The following is a 21322-nucleotide window of genomic DNA, read 5'->3' as shown; positions in this document are numbered from 1 at the left end:
AATATCTCCTATGGGTGATTCAAGGTCCAGGTCTCACACTGTCCCCTGTGGGGATCCTCAGGGATTGGTGTTTGGTCCTATTTTTTTCACTCTGTACCTGCTCCCCTTGGTCATCAGTCACTTTGGAATTTGATGATGCTGATCATGTCAGCAGCATTACTCAGGTCCTTTTATGACCAGTGTGTCCATCTTCTAATGGCTACTCCCAGCAGGATAATGTACCATGTCAAAAACTCAACTCAGACTAGTTACTCGAACACGACAATGAGTTTACTTACAAGGCCTCCTCCACAGTCACCAGATTCCAATCCAATAGAGCATCTTTGGGATGTGGTGGAAAGTGAGATTCTCATTATGGATGTGCAGTCAACAAATCTGCAGAAACTGCGTGATACTATCATGCCAGTATGGATCCAAATCTCTGAGAAATGTTCCCAACCCTTTGTTTAATCAATGCTGCAAAGAATTAAGCCCATTCTGAAGACAAAGGGGACCAACACATCATATAGCCTGTTACAAACTATAAATACTGTACCCATCGTATGAGCACGTCCATGCATATAGTGTACTTAGAGGGACTTTGTGTGTGCAAAGGACATCATCAGCATTTGGCAACATTTTTATTTGAAAGTTTCATTTTTACAGAACATGTCAGACCAATGATAAGCATGTAAATATTTATATCTGTGCATTAAGATCCAAGATCATCATTTTATGAAGTGACTGAAATGACGCAGTAAGAGCTGGTTAATGAACAAAAAAAGATCAGTTGTCATGGATACAAGGTGGTAAGTTTTATAAATCTGGCAAAGAAACATTTGCTCTTGTAGATGAATTTAACAGGCAGGTTGTGACATTCTGAACTGCAGATCAATGATGGCTTCACCTCCATGTATTCATTCTTTGCAGTGCAGATGAAAGGTTTGATGCAAAGAGTGTTTAAAGAACAGTTACATCTGGTGGTTGTGTAACATCTGGAGGCACTGCATCAGTATGGAGTCTGAGATACCATCAAGCCTCTCAATAAATCGGTGTGTTTGCCAGAAAAAATACTATGTTAAGGCCACTTTCTGAAATGTGATAATGCTTTGGCTGAGATTAATTAAAGGGGAGAATGATTTACAAGGGCTGCTATGACATATTGCCACCTCACCCAACTTTCCAATCATATCAAATTACATATGGTCCATTACTTAGATGTCAGACATTTCACCCACAGTCAGTGAAATTACCCTCAAAACTCTTCCAAGTGTCATCTCATATTTTTTCCAAATCATCTACCCAAGAATCAACAAAATTTCCTCCCATTTTTTTCTTTCCTTTTTAACGAACTTCCAAACTAATTTTGATTCTAGCATTTAGCTTTCTTGCCATAGCTTTCAACCACCTCTGGTGTGACACTCTCATCCTCCTCCACGTCCTCCATCACAGTTTTACCCACGAGCTGGAAAATGTCCTCAGCTGTTACACCCATGGGCTCAGCCACCTTCACTGCCAACATGTCTAGAGTCAGAGCGGTTCCTTTGGGGATTTTCACCTTGGCCACCACAGATTTCCCCAACTAGATGCAAAACAACAAAGGGGAATGGCATTATTCCTGCTGGAATGTTTAATCTGAATCGTAATGAAAACTGTTTCACTGGCTGCTGGAGGGTTTTTACACACTTTCCTGACAAAGAAAGGTTTACTAACCTTATCGTGACATGGCTTCTCGCAGGGCAGCATCTGTTTGAGGCCCGTTCCCATTGCCCTCTCCACCAGCCGAATGGAGCGAACCAGTTCGGCCAGTTCAGCTGGCTCCAGTGAGGCTGCGTGGTCACTCCCTTTCCACGTTTTGTCCAAGGTTATGTGACGCTCAATGACTTTGGCTCCCAGAGCTACAGCTGCCACCGAAATACTGATTCCTGACTCGTGGCCAGAATACCCAATAGGAATATCAGGAAATTCCTTCTGGTACTCCTGCAGTCAACATGTGGATGTATATGTCATCAATATTGAAAGAAACAGAAACTTCTAAGGTTTAATTTATATATGGATTGCATTACATAGCACTTTTCTAATAAAATGCTTTACAATACATTGAAATACAGTACACAAATACTTATTTTAACCCCGCTGGAGAACCCATCTCCAGGAGAAAGTCTTATGCTGTAAAATGTATGAATCCCCTGAAACTTTAAAGACTCCAGACGTAATTTTGCACAAACTCTCTGGTGTCTATGTGTGAAACTGGTTTAAAACAGAAATATTGTTTACCGTGATCACTCTGAGGTTTACATCTTCAGGTTCCAGAGGGTAGGCACTGGTACACTGAAGGATGGTAAAGTTTTCATTGTGCTCCTTCACGGTCTTGTACACCTGACGCATTGTCTCCATCGACTGCATCCCACTGGATACCACCATGGGACGACCTGACACAGACAACAGAAAAGCCTCGCATAGAAATTCGTACCATGTGCAGAAATCAAAGCCAGGATATCAGTCAGTAAAGAGTCAGTCTTACCTTTCTTAGCAGTTTTCTCCAAATAGGGAAAGTTGTTGGTGTCTCCAGAACCCACTTTGAAGAAAGGCACATTGAGTTCATGGAGAAACTCCACTGCCTTCTAATAGTGTAAAAAAAATGGAGTTAAACTCACTAAAGCATTTTTTCAAAAACTGAACAACAAAAAAAAAAAAAAAAAAAAAGAGAAGTTCTTACCTCGTCCATCCCTGAGGCTGTGAAGAAGATTCCCACCTCTGCTGCATATTTCTGCAGCTCCTTGTACTGCTCATGGCTAAACTCCAGATGGCGTTTGTGTTCACCATATGTTTTTCCCCAAGAGTTTTTGGAGGTATATGGACGCTCCAAGGCTCGCTTGTTGAATTTGTACTCTAATTCACTCTTCTGGAATTTGGCACAGTCTGCACCGCAGTCCTGTGAAGATAGATATAAAACAAAATGATATTGTTAACCCCTATATTTCTGCTAGAAACTTGAGGATAAATTAGAAACATAGAAGCAATAACAATTTTTTATTATTATTAATGATGTGTGCATATCTCAAAATGTGTGATCTTTTGTTCTTTGGAAAACAAACTGTTTAAATGTTAGTATATGCCATGAAAAACTACATATGATAGAGAAGCCTGGTGACAAGAACTGGTCAGAACTAAAATATAATATATTGAGAAATCAAATTACAAAACTGACTGCAAATAACAATAAAAAACATATCTTTTCAACCCAATATCAACAAAATGTTAGTTCTTTAATAAAGCTGGAGACAATGAAAGAGCTGTCATTGCCAAACCTGAAGCGGTTGAAAATTGGAAGAGGTGGACAATGGACCGAAGAAAGATGTCATCCTCTCCATGATTTTTTTGTCTTCATGACTTATTAATATATGGAGGACGCCCAAAGATGTATTTGATCACTGTTACCTGATCCTAGTTTTGTGATTTTGGAAAGCTATATTGTACAATTTCCTCTGCCCTGTACTGACTCTATATGGTTTAGTAACTTCTAAGATGTATCTGTCAATTTTGAGTGAATACAACTAGCTAATGTTACAGTTCCCCAATAGTGGTGCCATCTTCTAGAACTATGAATTGATGCGTACAGATTTAATGATTAAAAACAGGCACAAAGTAAAGCAAATCACTTGCATTGGCGCCTGTTCCTGCAATAATCGCTCAGTTGTACTTTGGAACAGAAATAAAGGAATTGCTTCATTCTAACATCATATTTAAAAGAGCTGATTCTGTTTAAGAAAGTCGTTAAAATTCCACAAAACTCTCCCCAAATCTTGTATGATTCTGTTGCTCGACGTATTGTAGAAAATTACTCCTACCAAAGGAAGAGAAACTTAAAATCTAGCAATAAAAATGGTTACACGTGGCGGTTTGAATAAGACTAAGAAGAAGGTGTTGCGAGCGTGATATTAAAATACATATTACTTTCCATAATACACAGAAAATGCTGGAATAATTTTAATTTTACCTTTGCCATTTTGATCATTTTCTTCGCAATGTCAATGTCTCCCTGGTGGTTTTGTCCAATCTCAGCAATAATGAAGCACGGATGGTTCCCTCCGATCATGCGACCGGGACACAGCTCAAACTTTAAAGGCATTTTGATAGCAGATTGACTAACAAACAAACACAAACGATGAAAGTAATTATTTGACAGACGAATGAAGGAAGAGTGTCGCGACCAAGGGCTGAGTGAAAGAGTACCCTAACCGGAGCGATTACTGTGTTGCACATTCAGGATGCGTATAACTTCCGTATTTGTAGTCACGTGTTGACGTAGCGGATCATCGACATAATAAATATATTTATTATGTCTGTGTAGCAGGTTGGAGTACAAGCATAAAATTGTGTAAGATAAAAATAAAATTAACTCGTTTCCTATACCGCTCATTCCAATTAAGGGCTGCGGGAAGCTGGAGTTCTAGCAAGCAATCGAGAGGCAGGTACACCCTGGACAATTCGCGTTTTAAGAAATAATATTAATAAAAAGATCATCATAAATATTACTAATTATAAATGCACGGAAGGCAGAATGAATGGTATCTAATAAGTAGTCAAAATTGAGTATTTAATTCAAATATAACCTTACCACATTTTTTTATTTAATCAGTTTACTACATTCAAAATATCAGACTCGTCTATTTTGCAAACTAATGAAACTGAATTCAGAAGTGGAGGTGGAGGTTAGATTTTCTTCTGGCAATGACATAATTTTTCCTGAAGATCTGTTGCAACTCACAGTGCAGAACAGTTTCAGTACCTCATCTTTAATCACAGTTCAAAAAAGAAATGACCTTGTCATTTCCAGGATGTGCATCACTTTTTCTTTACAGACCTGCTCCTTCAGGAAAACAGCTGAGGGTTTTCCGTTTGTTCCTTCCATTGAGGGAAATTAATTTGAGCAAGGTTTCTAAACAATACTTTCCCTTTGTAGTCTCTGAAGGAAGCTTCGAACCACTGATGCTTACTTCCCTCAAATTAAAGAAATGAGTGCATGGGCTTGGAATGGGTGATACAAACTTTTCCTGTTTGGGTTCACTAAATGAAAAGTAATATAATTGTGGAGCTCACCTAATAATTGCGTAAATGAGCAGCTAAATTAAAATTAACTTTAGCATGATCAAATCTTAAACCAAAAATGACTGTTTACAATCTGCATTATGGTGTAACTTAATTATTGTAGAAGGTGAGGGAAGGGACACTAACCAAACTTCACAGCTGTCCTCCAGTAGCTTAATGGTCTGATGAGCTGGTGAATGTTAACCTATAAGCTTTGTGTTTGTTTAAATGACTCAGAGCAAGGCTACTGAAGTCATGTGCCTGCTTTCAGAGACATTACTGTCCCTCCTTGTTGACAAATATTTGGATGAATAACTACAGCTTGTGCTACTGGTGTAATCTTTCCAGGATATATAAGCACCATATTCAATGCAACAAACAAATCCATTAACTATTCAGCTGAAGGACGACAGGACAGCAAATCTCATTTACTTTTTACTGATATTGAAATCAAATGGACAATGAACACACATGATCAAACTGACTAGTATCTAGTTCTCATTGAAACCACAACTGTCTAATTTCAGTGTCATAAATGTTTTATATACTGTATATATTGCCTTCTGTATATGTACATAGGTACACGCATAGAGTACATACACACACTGTTGAGGTTTTAACACACACAAAAACAGGTGACATATCTTGTAATGCCTGGACATTGTTCAGTTCTGACTGGAGAGGGAGAAGCTTTGAAAAGAAAATGCATAGATTGAAAAATATAACAACATGCCACAAGCACACACTACACACAGTTCGAAGTAAACACAATGAATCTGAAGTTTGGTCCTTAGAAAAGAAAAAGGGAAAACCTTTTGATAGGTTTTCAGAGGGAGAACATGAAACGATATGTTGGAGGGCAAAATGTGAATAAAACCACTAGATTTTTTTATAACCCTTGAAGGTTGACAAGATAAGAGATACTACACAGCCTTACAGGAATTGTGTTTGGGGTAGGCATAAGAAGCAGGATGTAGTGTAGCTTTAGGCCCAAACAATCATCATGCCTTCCCTTTTTAGTGTCCCAACTAACCGCCCTTACAGTACAACACAGACCATAAGACCTGGTGCAAATCTAACTGGTCCTGATCTCAGTTTCTTAAACAAGGGCAAAGCATTAGAAGGTCTTAACTGGTCTGCTGAAGAGGTGCACAGATACATTTTTCAGGAAGTAGAAATGGTGAGCAGGTACATCAAGGCTAATTACAGTCCTGTCAGGAGGAGAAAGATGAGGGTAAAGGACCACTGGCTATTTCCTTCCACTGGGAGGGGGGGTTAACAGGGCAGTTTGTGGCAAATAGATATGGACAGAAGGGATGAAAGTCCCTTGTCCTCAAAATACAAATGTTGTGATCTCTGTTGCTGGGCTGGTGGAAAAAAAGATGATATGGAATGGTGCCCTCAGCACACATTGGTGCCTAGCGGACCAGTGGGGACTGCTTCAGGGAGATGAGGACGGAGCGCATACGGGACACATCTTTGGCCTGCTTGCTGGATTTGGGGTTGAAGTCACAGAGCCGAGCCACTCGCTCCCACTCCGTGCCAGGGTTGTTCTCATCCAGATCTGAAATCATGGCTTCCTCAGCCGCTCTACACGCAACAGATAGGACATGGAATAGAGAACAGTCAGTGAAGGAAGAAGTAAAACACAAATATACCAAAAACAGCCATGAGAAAGTCCTCTGCTGAGCACCAACACAGAGATTTGGGTACTTCATTGGTTTTGAATTTATACAGTTTAGTAAAAATGTTGTTCTGATGTCCATATTTGTCTTTCAATAGTTTTCAGCTGGGTTGGACTTCTAGTTCAGCAGAGTCTACCTCAGGCCAGGACGGTCCTATCGCCACACAGAGACAAACCACCTGTCTTTACATCCACGAAGAAATAACCTGCTTCAGTACCTGCAGCATACCCCCAACTCTACGTACATTAAAACTAGTCACCAGCATTTTTAAAACATAACACAACATACACAACACTAAACAAAAAGGTTTGAGGAAAAAAAAAACTTAAGCTGAAATAATAACTTAAGGTCTAATAAGCACTTTTGGTTGGTTAAAAACACAGTTCTGTACAGAACTAGGGGGGGTTGTCCACACCCTTACGACTAAGCTTGCCTCTTGCTTGTTTTCTTAAACAAGTATAGGGATATAATAATAAGCTCATCCGTATACTTGTCCTTGATTAAAAAGGGAACAGTAAAGGCAAGTTCTGATTTTTAACCAAGCCCAAATAAATTGGAAGCACTACTGGGCTTTAGCCATGCATTTTGCTGTGGCAGAAGAGCAGGCTTTTTATAGTCGTAGCAAAGAATGAGTTTTCTTATATTTGACGTGTCAGTGTGGAAAAGAAAAAACTGAAAAACTTCTCAGTGAAGAATGTGTTTAAAATAATAATAACAAAATATAATAAAAAAAAAAAACACTACAAAACAATTTAAAGATAGAAAAAGATAAAAAAAAGAAAACAATATATCAACACTACAATTACACACAGCAATTTTAAGATGCAAACCACAGATTTTACGTCCTTATCACATCCACCCACAAAATACCACTGCCATACTTAATTTCTATTTACACATATTTCCATTTTTCTAGTCTCCACCCTGCCTCTTAAAACAAACACAGCTACAAACTGAACACAGAACACAAAGCAAGATAAGGGACGAGAAGCTAATGAACATTCACTGTCACAACCAAATGCAAATACACAAGGAGCTAAGAGGATGCTAACATCACAAAGGGGAGATTAAGCCTAAATTTCTACCTAGGCAGTGGATCTAACTGGCGGACAGGTAAACTAGAACACACACAGTCACAAATCTGCATCAGTCCCTTGGCAAAAATATAAAGTACTTGGAGGTTCTGGGGTTTTATGTTTTTACTTAACTGGTCTAGGCGGTAGCAAGGATGGTTAATGTGTGTGCTTTAAAAGGTGCATAGGAAAAGAAAACAGGGAGAAACAGTTTCACAAGTCAGAATTCAGAAGTGAGAGAGGGGGAGAGAATGAAATAAAAGACAGCAAAAATGAGCCAGTTGCAGATGTTGAAAGCCAGCATGCAAATGCAACAATTTTTCTCAATTTCTTTTTTTTCCCCTCTTGAAAATCAGGTATGTGCAGCCTTTGCTTTTGGTTATTTCATTTGCAAATAAATTTGACCAGCTTTCACTTTTGTCAGATATTTCTAGAATATATAACAAGTGTTACTTATGCTGTCACACTTCAGTATGGGAAGTGATATTTACATGACTAAAGCCCAAGGGGTCTTTATGAACTATTAGCATGTCTGTTGGCATTTCAGAAACGCTGTAAGGAGAAAAAGTGGTATGAGTTAGCCTAAACCTGGAACCACAGAAAGGCCAACTTCACAGCCAGACAGAAAAAAAAACAAAGGCTGCACAGCTCAAGCTATTGGTCAGCTAGCTGGGCATATTAGCATGTAATCCTATAAGACAGCAGTAGCTACAGAGAAGCTAAAAGATTTTTATGCAACAAGTGAGTTTGAAGCAGTTGGGTATCTGTGGGATGATAACCAGCCAGAAAATATGGCAACATTTATGAAGTGTTTAGCGTTACATCGAAATGAATTCCTCACTGAATCAAATTAAACCACAAAACTATATAAACATTAATAGTGAGCTGTCTGGAGCTGGATGAATTACCCTAAAAGTATCAATTTCAGCCCCTGATAGACGTCATCCCTTTTAGTTTAGACAAATAAGCCAAATTAAGACACAATCGCTTCAAACAGCTCTATAAGCATGCTACAACTAAATAACTTATTTTTGAGTCATTTGCAAAAATAACATTCATAACAGCATTATAACAACACTTTCTAAAGATTTACACAATCAATACAAGCAAATGTTAATAGTTAAGACATATATGGGTTGTATTTGACTAGATGACTAGAAAACACCATGGAAAGAAATAAAGGAATCAACACAGGCAATTATAAAAACAATGAAAATGATTTTTATAGGGTGTGACTGAGGATTTTCTAGCTTGGGTGTAAATTAGAAGTAGACCGACAGTGGATGCTTATGTGCACATATGACAGGAGCAGAAAAATGCTGTTAGTCGATTACTTGGACCATTACAAAATATAAAAACTATATTCTTAATTCTGATTAAATGTGCTCAAAATGAATTAAAATCCTGATTATTTGTGGTGTATGTAAGTATAGTAACAGCTGCATGACTTATTTCCCTCTCACCCATCATTTATTATAAACAAAGAATAAAAAAGTGTTTTTGTATAATATATATTAGAGAATTTCTGCAAGACAAAAATACATTAACATTTCAAATATTAAATCAGCTGTTCCTGCATTCAACCTGGAGCTGGAAACATTTAGCTTGCTTTCAAAACCTGTTGGCAGAATAATAAACTGCAGTTTTATTTTGTTTTTGTGTTTTTTTCATGGTGTATAAAATGATCTCAAATCCACATGAAAACAGAAGCAGTTTAAAGTTTGTGGTTCCTTTCAAGCCTTTAGTGTTAAAGGAGTGCAGGAACTTTATGGATAATAATAATACATTTTTATGTGATTATCTTTATGACTACTGACTGCTCCACCACTGCTGAACCAATTTCCACTAATAAGACAATTTGCAAAACCTTCTAATCAGCCAAATGAAAGAATCGGTCTACCTCTGAGGTAACTTCATGCACTTGTTCATTTTAATGAAATATTCTGACAAGCATCTGCTCACATGACATGCTGACACATGGGGTTAAAATTATAGCAATTGTCTTTGGAAAATAATTTAAAAAACTACAAATTACAGGCTGTTAAAAAGATGAAGGTAAGACATGGCAACACAGTAACGCCAACTAATGTCCTCACTAATGAGATGAATATGGTGTCACACAGATGGAGTAAACAAAAAGACAGGAGGATGTTAGTTGAAGCGACATACACATAACCAATGAGCTCAGAGAAGGGCTGCTTGTAGAAGTCTTCGTCCAGAACCCTGAACAAACATCCGCCCCACGACAGAGCAGCAAGAAGGCAGGAGAGAAGAGAGAAAGCAGTAAAAGGGAGGAGAGGATGGAAACAAGTATTTTCAGTTAACACACAAAATAAAAAGTCAAGTCTATAGACAAAGGCTCAGGTTTTCAAAGGGGCTTCAAAATGTGTGCCCAAGTCTAATGGAGTCAGGGCAGCTCATAGCCGACTGCGCTTATCCTCCTCAAGGAAACGATAGAACATGAAACACCTTAACCTCTAGCACAAAAGACAAATTACTAAAGCTAGAGAATAACTATGAAATGTGTCAGTTAAAATTTCCATTTTCTAAACTAATCAAAGTGTCATAATCCAGTATGCTGCCGCCGTTTATGTAGAAAGTACAGAGCAGCAGACCTGCCAACCTTGAAGAATGACTTGGAGTACCATCATAGGTAAGAAAAACAAACATTTTCAACTCATAAGAGCAGCCAAAGACAGATAAAGCAAATTATATTTTGATAATTTGATGTTATTTTAAAGTCAGGAATCTAAATTCAAATTCTGTACCTTAAACATAAAAAACAGCATCGTCTTTTACAGTAGTAGATGTAGTTTAACCATGAATACTCCTGATTAAAAATGACTAAACAAGTCTGAAAGATCAGCCGTAGGTGCTGGGTTGATACTGTGGAGTCTGATTCACACCATTTATTGGTTAAGAAAAAAAAACCAAAGCCCCAAATATCCACAATGAAAGGTCTCTGTCCACTCTGAAGATGATATGATACAAATGGTTAATAATAAAAAGGTAGCCACTTCTGTAGCACATTTCAGGTTCTACAAAAGCAATCTGCAATGCATTTCTCATTAAGTGTTTCCCAGGTTGTATTTGGGGTGCATTAGTGCAACTATCTCTCCAATAGTCTCTGTGAGGCATTCACGTTTTATTATCTCAAACTGGGTAAGGATTCAACTGCAACTTCAGGACTTTCAGCATTTTTGCAGATTATTAGTACTAGAAAAATGTTTGCTATGCAGAACGTTGTACAGGTGGGCGGGTTCTGCATTGAGAATTTATTGTTGCTGGTGAGGTACTTACATATACAAATATTAGTTATGCTTAATCTGTAGCCTTTCTATACTGTTTAATATTACATATTTTATCTAATAAAGAAAGTGCATAATTACTTGATAATAATCAAATCTTAACAAGAATGTGCAAACCAGTATATCTGTTCGTGGCTTTGTTTCCATCCTGCCAAGAAATCAGTACCTGTTATTGGTTTTAGTTTTCTCCAGCTGCTCGTTCTGCCTGGCATGCCACTCCTCCAGCTCCACCTTGGCCTTCTCCTTCCATTCAGACTCCTGCTTGCGGGAGTTAGCATCTGCAGGGGAAGATGATGGAAGACAAGTACACAATAAACAAATGAGAAATTATAAAACAAAAGACAGACAAATATATTGTTTACATACATTTCTTGTAATGTGATCTACTACTGTAGAACTACAATAGTAGAGCACTCAATCACTGTTCGTTAAGCAAAAGAATGAAGATGGAGCAACACAGACAGCGGCAGAAAAAGACGGATGAGAGAAGGAGGAGTTAAACTTGTGGTGTTTATGGTATAATTTCTACTAGAAGCACTAGTTATGCTTGTCTTTATTCTCAGAAAAAACCCTAAGAGTTTAAGTGGATGGACAATAGACTTCTGTTTTTTATTGCTGATTTTTCCTCAGTGTCTTGTTCAAGAGTTCAGTTTTAATCGCTTAGCAAAGACATTCGATTACAGACACTAAGCAACCTCCACTTAAGTTTTTGGAGTCGGTTAAAGAAAGTTTGAAATTGAAAATGGATTATTAATTATTGTACAAGGGTTACATTATAACAAACAAAACCCAATAACTGCTGGGCTGGAATCTATCAGCTGGCATAGATATGAGTCTTAACTTATCATGTCTGAGAGGACATTAGTCCATCATCTTTCCTGCAACAAAATTTTTAAACTATGCACAGACCTAACACTTCGAGCCTCTCTCTTTGCTCCTCTCTCCATTTGCGGAGACTTTCAGGTTCAGCCCGCAGTCGATCTGCATTGGAAATTGCTGCATAGGCATCTGATGGACCATTACTTTCCTGCAAAAAAACAAACAAAAAAAAAAACATAAAAAACAATCAGTTAACTCTTATTTCACATAAACATTTCTATCAGTGGAACTTTCTAACAAGCTGTAATCCTGATGTATTCAAATATTCCTATTTATGACTATTCCCTGAAAGCTGCATCTGAAATCACCTCTTTACAGGCAGTCTTAAAAGTGAGCTTCTTTTACTGGCAAAAGTCCTGACAGTGCAAAAGGAAGAAATGTTGCAATGACAGCACAGGAAAAAGGAAGCTGGAGTCACCAACAAGCAGCAATACAACCCCCAGAGTTTAATATTGAAGTGAGTGCTTAGACATTGTTATTCCATGAATGAACAGAAATTACACGCATTCCATTTTGTAATGTTTTGCATGATATAAACATAAAGCACAACAAATCTCTGTATGCATTTTCATTTCTTAAGAAAAATATGTAGTTCATAATAACTAAATCTGTAATTATCTGGAATATGGCAACATTACTAAAGATAAAGCCCAATGGACAATGAAACACAAATAGACAGATAATCTGAGGGTTAAAAATGTCTTTCTGGTTATTCAAAATTCACTGGAGAGAGAGAGAGAGCGAAAGAGAGAAAACTTTGTGCAGAGTTTATGGATCAACTTTGACCAAAAGTGCCTATGCTGCTGAACTTTGTCTTCCCTACACAACTACTACTACTTGCATTACTGTCATGTGACTAATTTTGGGGAATGCAACTACACAATAAATAAATAAATAAAATAAATAAATAAACAGTTTGCATGTCAACAAATCGGATCACACTTTACCACACTCAAAATTATATATACACACCAGAAAGTTGAGACAAATGTTTTTTCATCCCAGCTGACAATGTTTAGGTTATTTTCCTATCTGACATTATGAAAACAAATACACCCCAAAGCAGTACAATTTGACAATATACTAAAACAGGAGCACCAGGAGCCAGATTATCATTTCTGCAGTTAGCAGCAACAGAAAAAAAAAAAAAAAAATAGGCTAAATCTGAATAATCTGAAATTAGATGGTAGAAATGTTCTCACTCAAGAATGAAATTCCATCTAATAAAAAATAATGTAAAGAACTTTACCCCATGGAAATCTCCGTTGATAGCACCATCTGAAAAACGACAAAATGCAAGAGCAGTTAGAAATCAGGCAAATTAAAGAAGCAAATTAAAAGACTACATATATAATGTCTAAAAGCTGAATTAGCTGCAATCCTTCAGAATGTTTTCAAGATCGTCGCGCAATGCCTAGTGTGACAGGTCAGCATTTCTATGTAGGAAATGCTAACCCGCAGCAATACTATAGCTAAGAGGAAATATGACATTTGTGGCCAAAGGTTGTTACGATGCAGGAATTTTCTCTTCTGTCTGTACGATTAGCCCGTGAATCACTACCTTGTGGCTCACTGGGCATGAGTAACCAGCTGAACGGAAGGCTAAATGAATGACACGGCCAAGAACGGTTGGACTGATGTTATCATAAAGCCTAACTCATCTAAGAGCCGTTAGTAAATTGTGTAATCATGAAACATGCTTTAAGGGGTCGTTCTAGGGTTTATATGTCAATATATGGATTCTATAAATCGACTTAACAGGTTAGTGTTAACTAAACCCGACAATCTGATAAATCTGCTAGCACGGCTAGCATTAGCTAAAAACGCACAAACTTCGGTGTCACATTACCGTTTGTGTTCAGAGAACAGCTATCATTTAGCGTCTTACATCCTCCCAAGTTAATTATAACCGTTCGAGCAGTACAACACAAAGAGAATGCAAACTTTCTGTGCTTGACACAGCAATCTCACACCATTAGAGTCTCCCAGCGACGAGGGCACCTCTCCACTGTCCAGGATGCTGAAGCCCTCATCGTTTTCAATCCCCGCGATTTCGCTCTCCTGCTGGGCCAAAAAAGCAGCAGCAGGATCCTCCTCTGAGCCGACACCATTTCCAGCGGCGGGGGCGTTCAGCATGTCAAAATCATCCATGGTGAATGTGTTAAAAGAATTATATGACAAACAGAGCAGGTGTAGCAATACACAGGATACGATCAGATCAACGGGAAGAAGGGCAAAAGGAGAAAAAAAAACGCTAGGGAAGCGGAAGTTGAATAGCAGCCAATCGCAAATCAGATTTGTTAATGACAGTATTTATAACCAATCACATAACGGCTGCTTCAAAAGCAGACCAATAGAATCTTTGAATTTTTGCACACGGGTCCCATGACCTGCTACGTGTACTGCAACTGTCCGAACTGTAAAAAGATCCGCAGCCTCGGTATCTTAAGGCAATTCCGTTTAACTCTTATAAAATATAGACTATCTGATGTTCTTAGGAAGTTTTTTTTCATGTGCCTTAGAAGCCATTCAGGGCCAGCTCCCCTCATCCTGCTGTTGCCAGTTCCATGCAAAACTATGTTTTCTGCCATACATTATTATTTGAACGTTTAGTTTGGATCTGTTTTCTATTTTATCAGTCTTCTTGCCTTAAGTCAAACACCAACTAAGGCTTTAAACTAGCAATAGTTGGTCATGCCCAAGCATAATGTCCCACCGCTTAATAATTAACAACACTGACAGTCTCAAAGAGCTCAAGTGACAAGCAAGAACTCACCTGATCGCTTGAAGCATGAAGCTGGGAGCAAATGGATATGTTTTAAAACCCGAGAACAATCTGAGAGTGAAATTACTTGAACTGCAAGAAGACTGGAAGGGCAGACTCACTGCTACTGTTAGTTTAAAGAAGTGGTACATGATAGTAGGGTTTCTAGTAGGATTCAAACAACAGAATTATTAGATATGTTATCTGTTTATGCTACTTGTTTTATTCAGTATGATATTCAAGAGTACCAGCAAAAATGCTAGTTTGAAAAATGTATCTGAAATGTCCAGAAATGACGGTTATCAAAAAGTAACTAAATTGATCCTCACAAGGACTCCATCAGCAGGTCATTATTATTACCAGCTAAGGAAATTACTAAATGATTGTATTCCAAGGAGCAAGCTGGATAATTGTTTCCTGTTGGAATTCAAGAAGCAGATGCATCTAAAGTTCAGCTGTTCTGAGGAGACCAAGTCAACCCCAGGATTTCATTGCTGCAAAGTGACCATTAAAAAGATTAATATAACTGCGAGCACATAGCAGTTTAATTGGCATTAAAGCAGAATGGACACTAGACGAATGGATATCTAAACTTTTGTTTTCTGAGTCCAATTTTCTTTCTTTCTTTCTTTCTTTCTTTCATTCATTCATTCATTCATTCATTCATTCATTCATTCATTCATTCATTCATTCATTCATTCATTCACTTAGGCTTTACAAGGGCTGTTTGGCAACATCAGAAATCAGACAATATGGTCTCAGCAATTATCCAACCTAAACCTTCCAGAGATGTGTTGAGATGAGTTCCTGCAGAGAGAAAAAAAGCATCCAAGACATGCTCAACATATGATTATATCCATATAGAACTAAATGAGAAAACAAAGATGGATTATTATGGATTTTCTAAGCAGTCTGATGTCTTTTGTAAATAGTAACTTATTCAACTTTATTGAGGTGTTTCTTAAAAAAAAAAGAAAGAAAGAAATTACAAAAATACCTTAGAAGAAAAAAAAATTTTTAACCAAAGTGGCGTTCTACCCTGCTCACCAGGGTCATGAGCACATGCCAAAAGGCCTTGGATGAGAATAGGAAGAAGGGAACCGAACCGAGGTTGACATGTGCCAGACACTGTGCTGGCTTCACAAACTTCGACCCACCTCCTGGGAAAACTTGCTATATGGCAAAAGAAGACTGTGAAGTAGACTCCTAGAGACTTACTCTGTTGCATTTTGTGTTCTATTTGGGTTAATAAATTATTTTGAATTAAATCATTTGCTGTGAATAGGTACAATGTTTATTTATTAATTGTTTCCTGTGAATACATGTTTTTTATTAAAATGTTTATGGAGTGAAATAGTTGGTCATTTTTCGCTTCATGTTTTTAAATACTTTTACAGTCAAAACTGGTGATGGCCTGATATTTTTTTCATTATAACAGATTATTCAGTATCCTGCATGGATAAATACTGAAGTTTTAAAATATTCTTTGTTGGCTTTAAAAGATTTGTTCACCACCTGTAAATCAGAAGGAAGAGTGTTCAAAAATCCACATTTTTAAAAGAAGGCAAAAACACCAGAGTTTGAGTAGAATTGACAATTCTTTGTTAAGCCAGTAATAAGAAAACAATACATATCTTCTCGAGAAGGAGGCCTGTTAGCTTAGCTTCTGGTCAAACTAATACACAAAGTGTCGGGAACCTTCGGTTCAGCCAAAGGACCCGCCTAACTAAATTATCCTCCTCATTTATACTGATACAATGCATTGTGGCTATGTGCGTGCATGTGGTGCTCATTCATGTGAATGTGTATTTTGCAAGGTGGTCCTTCCTTCTTCCGGGAATTTGATTCCTCCAGGTCCTTCGTCTGAGGTGCGTCAGAGCTGAAAGGAAAAAGATACTATGCTCTGCTTCACTATCTTTTTCTGCCTTTCTACTGACTCCCTTGTACTTTTTCTCACAATATTCACACAAAGGCTATTCTTTTTAATGATTTCTGAGTTACTGGGAAATTCCGTTCTGCTAGGAGTGAATAGATAAGCAAAGAGATGCAACAATATTTACGATTACTCCCTACTGGCCATCCAGAACATTGTCAAGGCCGCTAGTTCTTAGCTCTTTTCTCAGTATTGAACTCAGTAACCCTATATGAGTTTGTGTCCTGTTTGTGAATGCATTATCTGTAACCTGCAAAGCAATGATAACAATTAAGCTGTAGTTCTATTAATTAAAAGCAGAGCCTAATGCATGTTACTAAAATCTAAGGATAAAATGTAAATGAATAAATGAATAAGAATGCTTAAATAAGTAAATGAATAATAAATGAGTAAATGAATAAAAATGCTTATAAAATATTTGCAACAATACCTATCGGGCCTTTTTGGCCTGTGGGACTCCAGAGGCAGCTGGTATCGACAGGCTAAGCGGAGAGCAGCTTCGGCGGTCGCTAAGGCAAAAACTCAGGCATGGGAGGAGTTTGGAGAGGCCATGGAGAATGACTTCCGGACGGCTTCGAGAAGATTCTGGTCCACCATCCGGCGGCTCAGGAGGGGAAAGCGGTGCTCCGTCAAACACTGTGTACAGTGGGGATGGGGGGCTCGACTCAGGATGTTGTGAGGTGGTGAAAGGAATACTTCGAAGACCTTCTCAATCCCACCAACACGTCTTCTGATGAGGAAGCAGAGTCTGGGGTAGCTGGTGCTGGCTCTCCTATCTCTGGGGCTGAGGTCGCTGAGGTGGTTAAAAAGCTCCTCGGTGGCAGGGCCCCCGGGGTGGATGAGGTCTGCCCAGAGTTCCTTAAGACTCTGGATGCTGTAGGGCTGTCTTGGTTGACACGCCTCTGCAGCATTGCGTGGATATCGGGGACAGTTCCCCTGGACTGGCAGACTGGGGTGGTGGTCCCCCTCTTCAAAAAGGGGGACGGGAGGGTGTGCTCCAACTACAGGGGGATCACACTCCTCAGCCTCCCCGGTAAGGTCTATTCAGGGGTGCTTGAGAAGAGGGTCCGTCGGATAGTCGAACCTCGGATTGAGGAGGAGCAGAGTGGTTTTCGGCCCGGTCGTGGAACAGTGGACCAGCTCTACACCCTCTTCGGGGTCTTTGAGGGGGCATGGGAGTTTGCCCAACCAATCTACATGTGTTTTGTGGACTTGGAAAAGGCATTCAACCTTGTTCCCCGGGGACTCCTGTGGGGGTTACTCTGGGAGTATGGAGTGCCAGACTCGCTTGTACGAGCTGTTCAGTTCCTGTACGACAGGTGTCAGAGCTTGGTCTGCATTGCCGGCAGTAAATCAGAATCGTTTCCAGTGCAGGTTGGACTCCGCCAAGGCTGCCCTTTGTCACTGATTCTGTTCACAGCCTTTATCCTTTATGGACAGAATTTCTAGGCACAGCCGAGGTGTTGAGGGAATCAGGTTCGGTGGCCTCAGGATTGGGTCTCTGCTCTTTGCGGATGATGTGGTCCTGTTGGCTTCATCGGGCCGTGATCTTCAGCTCTCACTGGGGCGATTCGCAGCCGAGTGTGAAGCGGCTGAGATGAGAATCAGCACCTCCAGGTTCGAGACCATGGTCCTCAGCCGGAAAAGGGTGGAGTGCTCTCTTCGGGTCTGCAATAGGGTCCTGCCCCAAGTGGAGGAGTTCACGTATCTCGGGGTCTTGTTCACGAGTGAGGGAAGGATGGAGCGGGAGAACGACAGAAGGATCGGTGCGGCGTCTGCAGTGATGCGGACTCTGCATCGGTCTGTCGTGGTAAAGAGGGAGCTGAGCCAAAAGGCAAAGCTCTCGATTTACCGGTCGATCTACGTTCCTACCCTCACCTATGGTCACGAGCTGTGGGTAGTGACCAAAAGAACGAGACTGCGAATACAAACGGCCAAAATGAGTTTTCTCCCCAGGGTGGCCAGACTCTCCCTTAGAGATAGGGTAAGAAGCTCGGTGATCCGGGAGAGGCTCAGAGTAGAGCCGCACTGCTCCTCCACATCGAGAGGAGCCAGATGAGGTGGCTCGGGCATCTGGTTAGGATGCCTCCTGGACGCCTCCCTGATGAGGTGTTCTGGGTACGTCCCACCGGAAAGAGGTCCCGGGGAAGACCTAGGACATGCTGGACGGACTACATCTCTCGGCTGGCCTGGGAACGCCTCGGGATCCCTCCGGATGAGCTGGTGAATGTGGCCGGGGAGAGGGAAGTCTGGGTTTCCCTGCTTAGGCAGCTGCCCCCGCGACCCGACTCCAGATAAGCGGCAGAAAATGGATGGATGGATGGATAAATACCAGTGTACTCATGAACAATATCTTGAAATTTTCAGACAACAGATATCACTTGTGTTCGGACTGCAGATATGGTTACAGGCCACATACACAGAATCCTGACTCCAGATATGACTGATGTACTGGCATCAGAAATCACCAGATTTGACTTGAGTAGAATCTTGAAATATCCTGTCAGGATATCTCTAGTGTGGTGATACTCTCTGGATATGGGCCTTGGCTTGTATCCAATATCCGGGGCAAATCTGAACTACAGATTCTATCAGTATCAAAGTGGTCCCACGTCCGGAGTTGATATGCTCCAGACATGAAATCTGAAATTGTCATGGCTGGAGAGTATCCACGACAGATATCACCATGCACGAGGCATGTCTGAAGACATCTCTGGATTCTGGTGGGTTTTTGCGCAGTGATGGCTCATATTTTTATGCCTACCATGTCAATAGTTGAGTAGTCAACAAACCAGCAAGAGATGTAGTCCCTCCAGCTTGTCCTGGGTCTTCCTGGAGCTTCCTTCCAGTGGGATGTGCCCAGAACACCTCACCAGGAAGGTGTCCAGGGTGCATCCTGACCAGATGCCCAAGCCACCTTGTCTAACCCCCCCCCAGTCATTGTAATGTTTTTGCTGTGTTTTTATCATTGTTAACACAACCAAATTCTTATGTTCATAATTACATAATTTGCAACATTGTCTTAGGTGCTTTATAAGAAGAAAGCCTGTTTGATTTGGTTATAAACAAAGAACCACATTTAGTGTTTGAGTCATGTGTGGCCGCTTAGCCTGCCAATACCCATCAGTTGTCTCTGGTGTCCCATGATAGGACTGCTTCAGCTTGACGGCATCCCTCACTGCTGGTGTCCAGAGTTCGGGGATTTCCACTGACAACCTTGCCACATCTCCAGTTGGCCGCCTCAACAATAGAGGCACGGAACACAGTCCACTTGGACTCAATGACCCGGCTTTTGCAAATCTAAGTGTTCATATTGCAGTGAACATCCATACATTTTCTGTTTCAAATTAATTTATTGTGAATATGCAAAATATATGTGCACCAACATAATTAAACTTGTGTAGAAATTTATCTAAACATCAAACAATATAATATACAATGCTGTATGTAATTGTACATACAAAGCATGTAACTTATCTTTGAAAGGTTCAGTGGTAAAGCAGTAAATGGAAAAAAAATATGTAAACAGAATCAACAAGCCTTTATTATGTTTCACCAAATATGATGCTAAAGCAGTTGTTTCCTTATTATATAATTTATGTCAAGTATATTCTCTACCACTGATGAACATTACATGAAACCAATTAATGAAAAAACATGGAAATATTACATAACTGGTTAGCAACACATCTCAAAAAGAGAAACTTGAGGATTTAAATCTCTCTCTCTCTCTCTCTCTCTCGCGCTCTCTCTCTCTCTCGCGCTCTCTCTCTCTCTCGCGCTCTCTCTCTCTCTCTCTCTCTCGAGAGAGAGAGCTCAAATTAAAAAAGCAATCATTTAGAACAGAAACAAGGCAAATGTACAGGAAAATGTCTTTTGGTCACATCTGTTGATTTGTTAAAAACAAATTAAAAAATGTTAAAAAGTATATTAAAATAATAAAAATATATAAAGCCCTGGGGCTTCATTGAAACTTGAAACTTGTAGGCACTGTGTAAAGGAGGCTGACTTTCTGGCCCATAAACTGGACTTACTTTGCATCATGTATCCAGGTTGTGATCTAGAAATAGCCAGATTTAAAGCTGGAGACAACAGGGCATTTTCAATTTTTGTGGATAGCACAAGAAAAACTTCACTGAGGTTGTCAACAAACAGAAAAATTATTTTCAAAATATCTCACAATTATTTTTAAAGTTGGCATGATGATTTGAGGACATCACCTTTCACTCAAGCTTAAAAAAGGTTTCCTAGTTAAGATTATGCATCTATCCGTGCAGTATAGGCACTAATGTCAGTTTTTAGGTCCACTTGTGGATGGGGTCCATATTAAATTACAGTTGGGCCCAAAAATGTTGGGACACAAAGTAAATTTTTGTTTACCAAGACATATTCAAGCTACAGCTGTGTAATGAACAGGGACTTTTAGAGACTCACTTCAAAGTGTGGGTATTTAAGTCCAAGTGCAGCATGTTCCTTGGGAAGTTATTTCGGCAAACTCACCCTGTTGTTAAGTACGGAGCACCTCTGGTGACATGGTCAAAAAATAAATAAACTGTGGCCACGAAATGAATACAACGTGCGCACGTTATACTAATTCGGGGCCACGAATT

General features: G+C 39.5%; 2 protein-coding genes across 3 annotated transcripts; both read right to left on the bottom strand.

Moving 5' to 3' along the window:
• Positions 1–603: 603 nt before the first annotated feature.
• On the bottom strand, positions 604–4246 carry nansa (N-acetylneuraminic acid synthase a). The gene is made up of 6 exons (XM_041982202.1): positions 3980–4246; positions 2699–2914; positions 2504–2603; positions 2257–2411; positions 1693–1959; positions 604–1561 (listed from the first exon to the last, which is right to left on the bottom strand). Exons 1-6 carry the CDS (start codon positions 4109–4111, stop codon positions 1352–1354), a joined length of 1080 nt encoding a protein of 359 aa, XP_041838136.1. The 5' UTR covers positions 4112–4246; the 3' UTR covers positions 604–1351.
• A 1246-nt stretch (positions 4247–5492) lies between these two features.
• clta (clathrin, light chain A) lies at positions 5493–14268 on the bottom strand. Of its 2 annotated transcripts, XM_041982238.1 has the most exons (7): positions 13989–14268; positions 13265–13293; positions 12046–12163; positions 11303–11414; positions 9998–10051; positions 7964–7999; positions 5493–6660 (listed from the first exon to the last, which is right to left on the bottom strand). In XM_041982238.1, the coding sequence occupies exons 1-7, from the start codon at positions 14164–14166 to the stop codon at positions 6489–6491; spliced, it is 699 nt and encodes a 232-aa protein (XP_041838172.1). In that variant the 5' UTR covers positions 14167–14268; the 3' UTR covers positions 5493–6488. The 2 variants fall into 2 exon arrangements, with proteins under 2 accessions (XP_041838172.1, XP_041838173.1); XM_041982239.1 differs by lacking the exons at positions 7964–7999; positions 9998–10051 and having other exon boundaries at positions 13989–14266.
• Positions 14269–21322: the final 7054 nt, after the last annotated feature.

Source organism: Melanotaenia boesemani, chromosome 4, assembly GCF_017639745.1.
Source record: "Melanotaenia boesemani isolate fMelBoe1 chromosome 4, fMelBoe1.pri, whole genome shotgun sequence".
NCBI lineage: Eukaryota > Metazoa > Chordata > Actinopteri > Atheriniformes > Melanotaeniidae > Melanotaenia > Melanotaenia boesemani.
Note: the sequence above shows the minus strand (reverse complement) of the source record. Positions and strands in the feature narration are given on the sequence as shown.

Bases quoted from the DNA above. Each gene is read 5' to 3' on its own strand.
- clta (XM_041982238.1), bottom strand. From the start codon at position 14,166: ATGGATGATTTTGACATGCTGAACGCCCCCGCCGCTGGAAATGGTGTC. The intron at 10,052-11,302 runs GTACTGATTTCT...ATGTTTGTTCAG, and splicing joins AAAACTAAAACCAATAACAG to GGTTCTGGACGAAGACTTCT. The intron at 8,000-9,997 runs GTATGTCGCTTC...CACCTTTTAAAG, and splicing joins TCTGAGCTCATTGGTTATGT to CACACACATTAACCATCCTT.
- nansa (XM_041982202.1), bottom strand. From the start codon at position 4,111: ATGCCTTTAAAGTTTGAGCTGTGTCCCGGTCGCATGATCGGAGGGAAC. The intron at 2,412-2,503 runs GTAAGACTGACT...TGTCTGTGTCAG, and splicing joins GGAGAAAACTGCTAAGAAAG to GTCGTCCCATGGTGGTATCC. The intron at 1,562-1,692 runs GTTAGTAAACCT...TTTTGCATCTAG, and splicing joins AGAAGCCATGTCACGATAAG to TTGGGGAAATCTGTGGTGGC.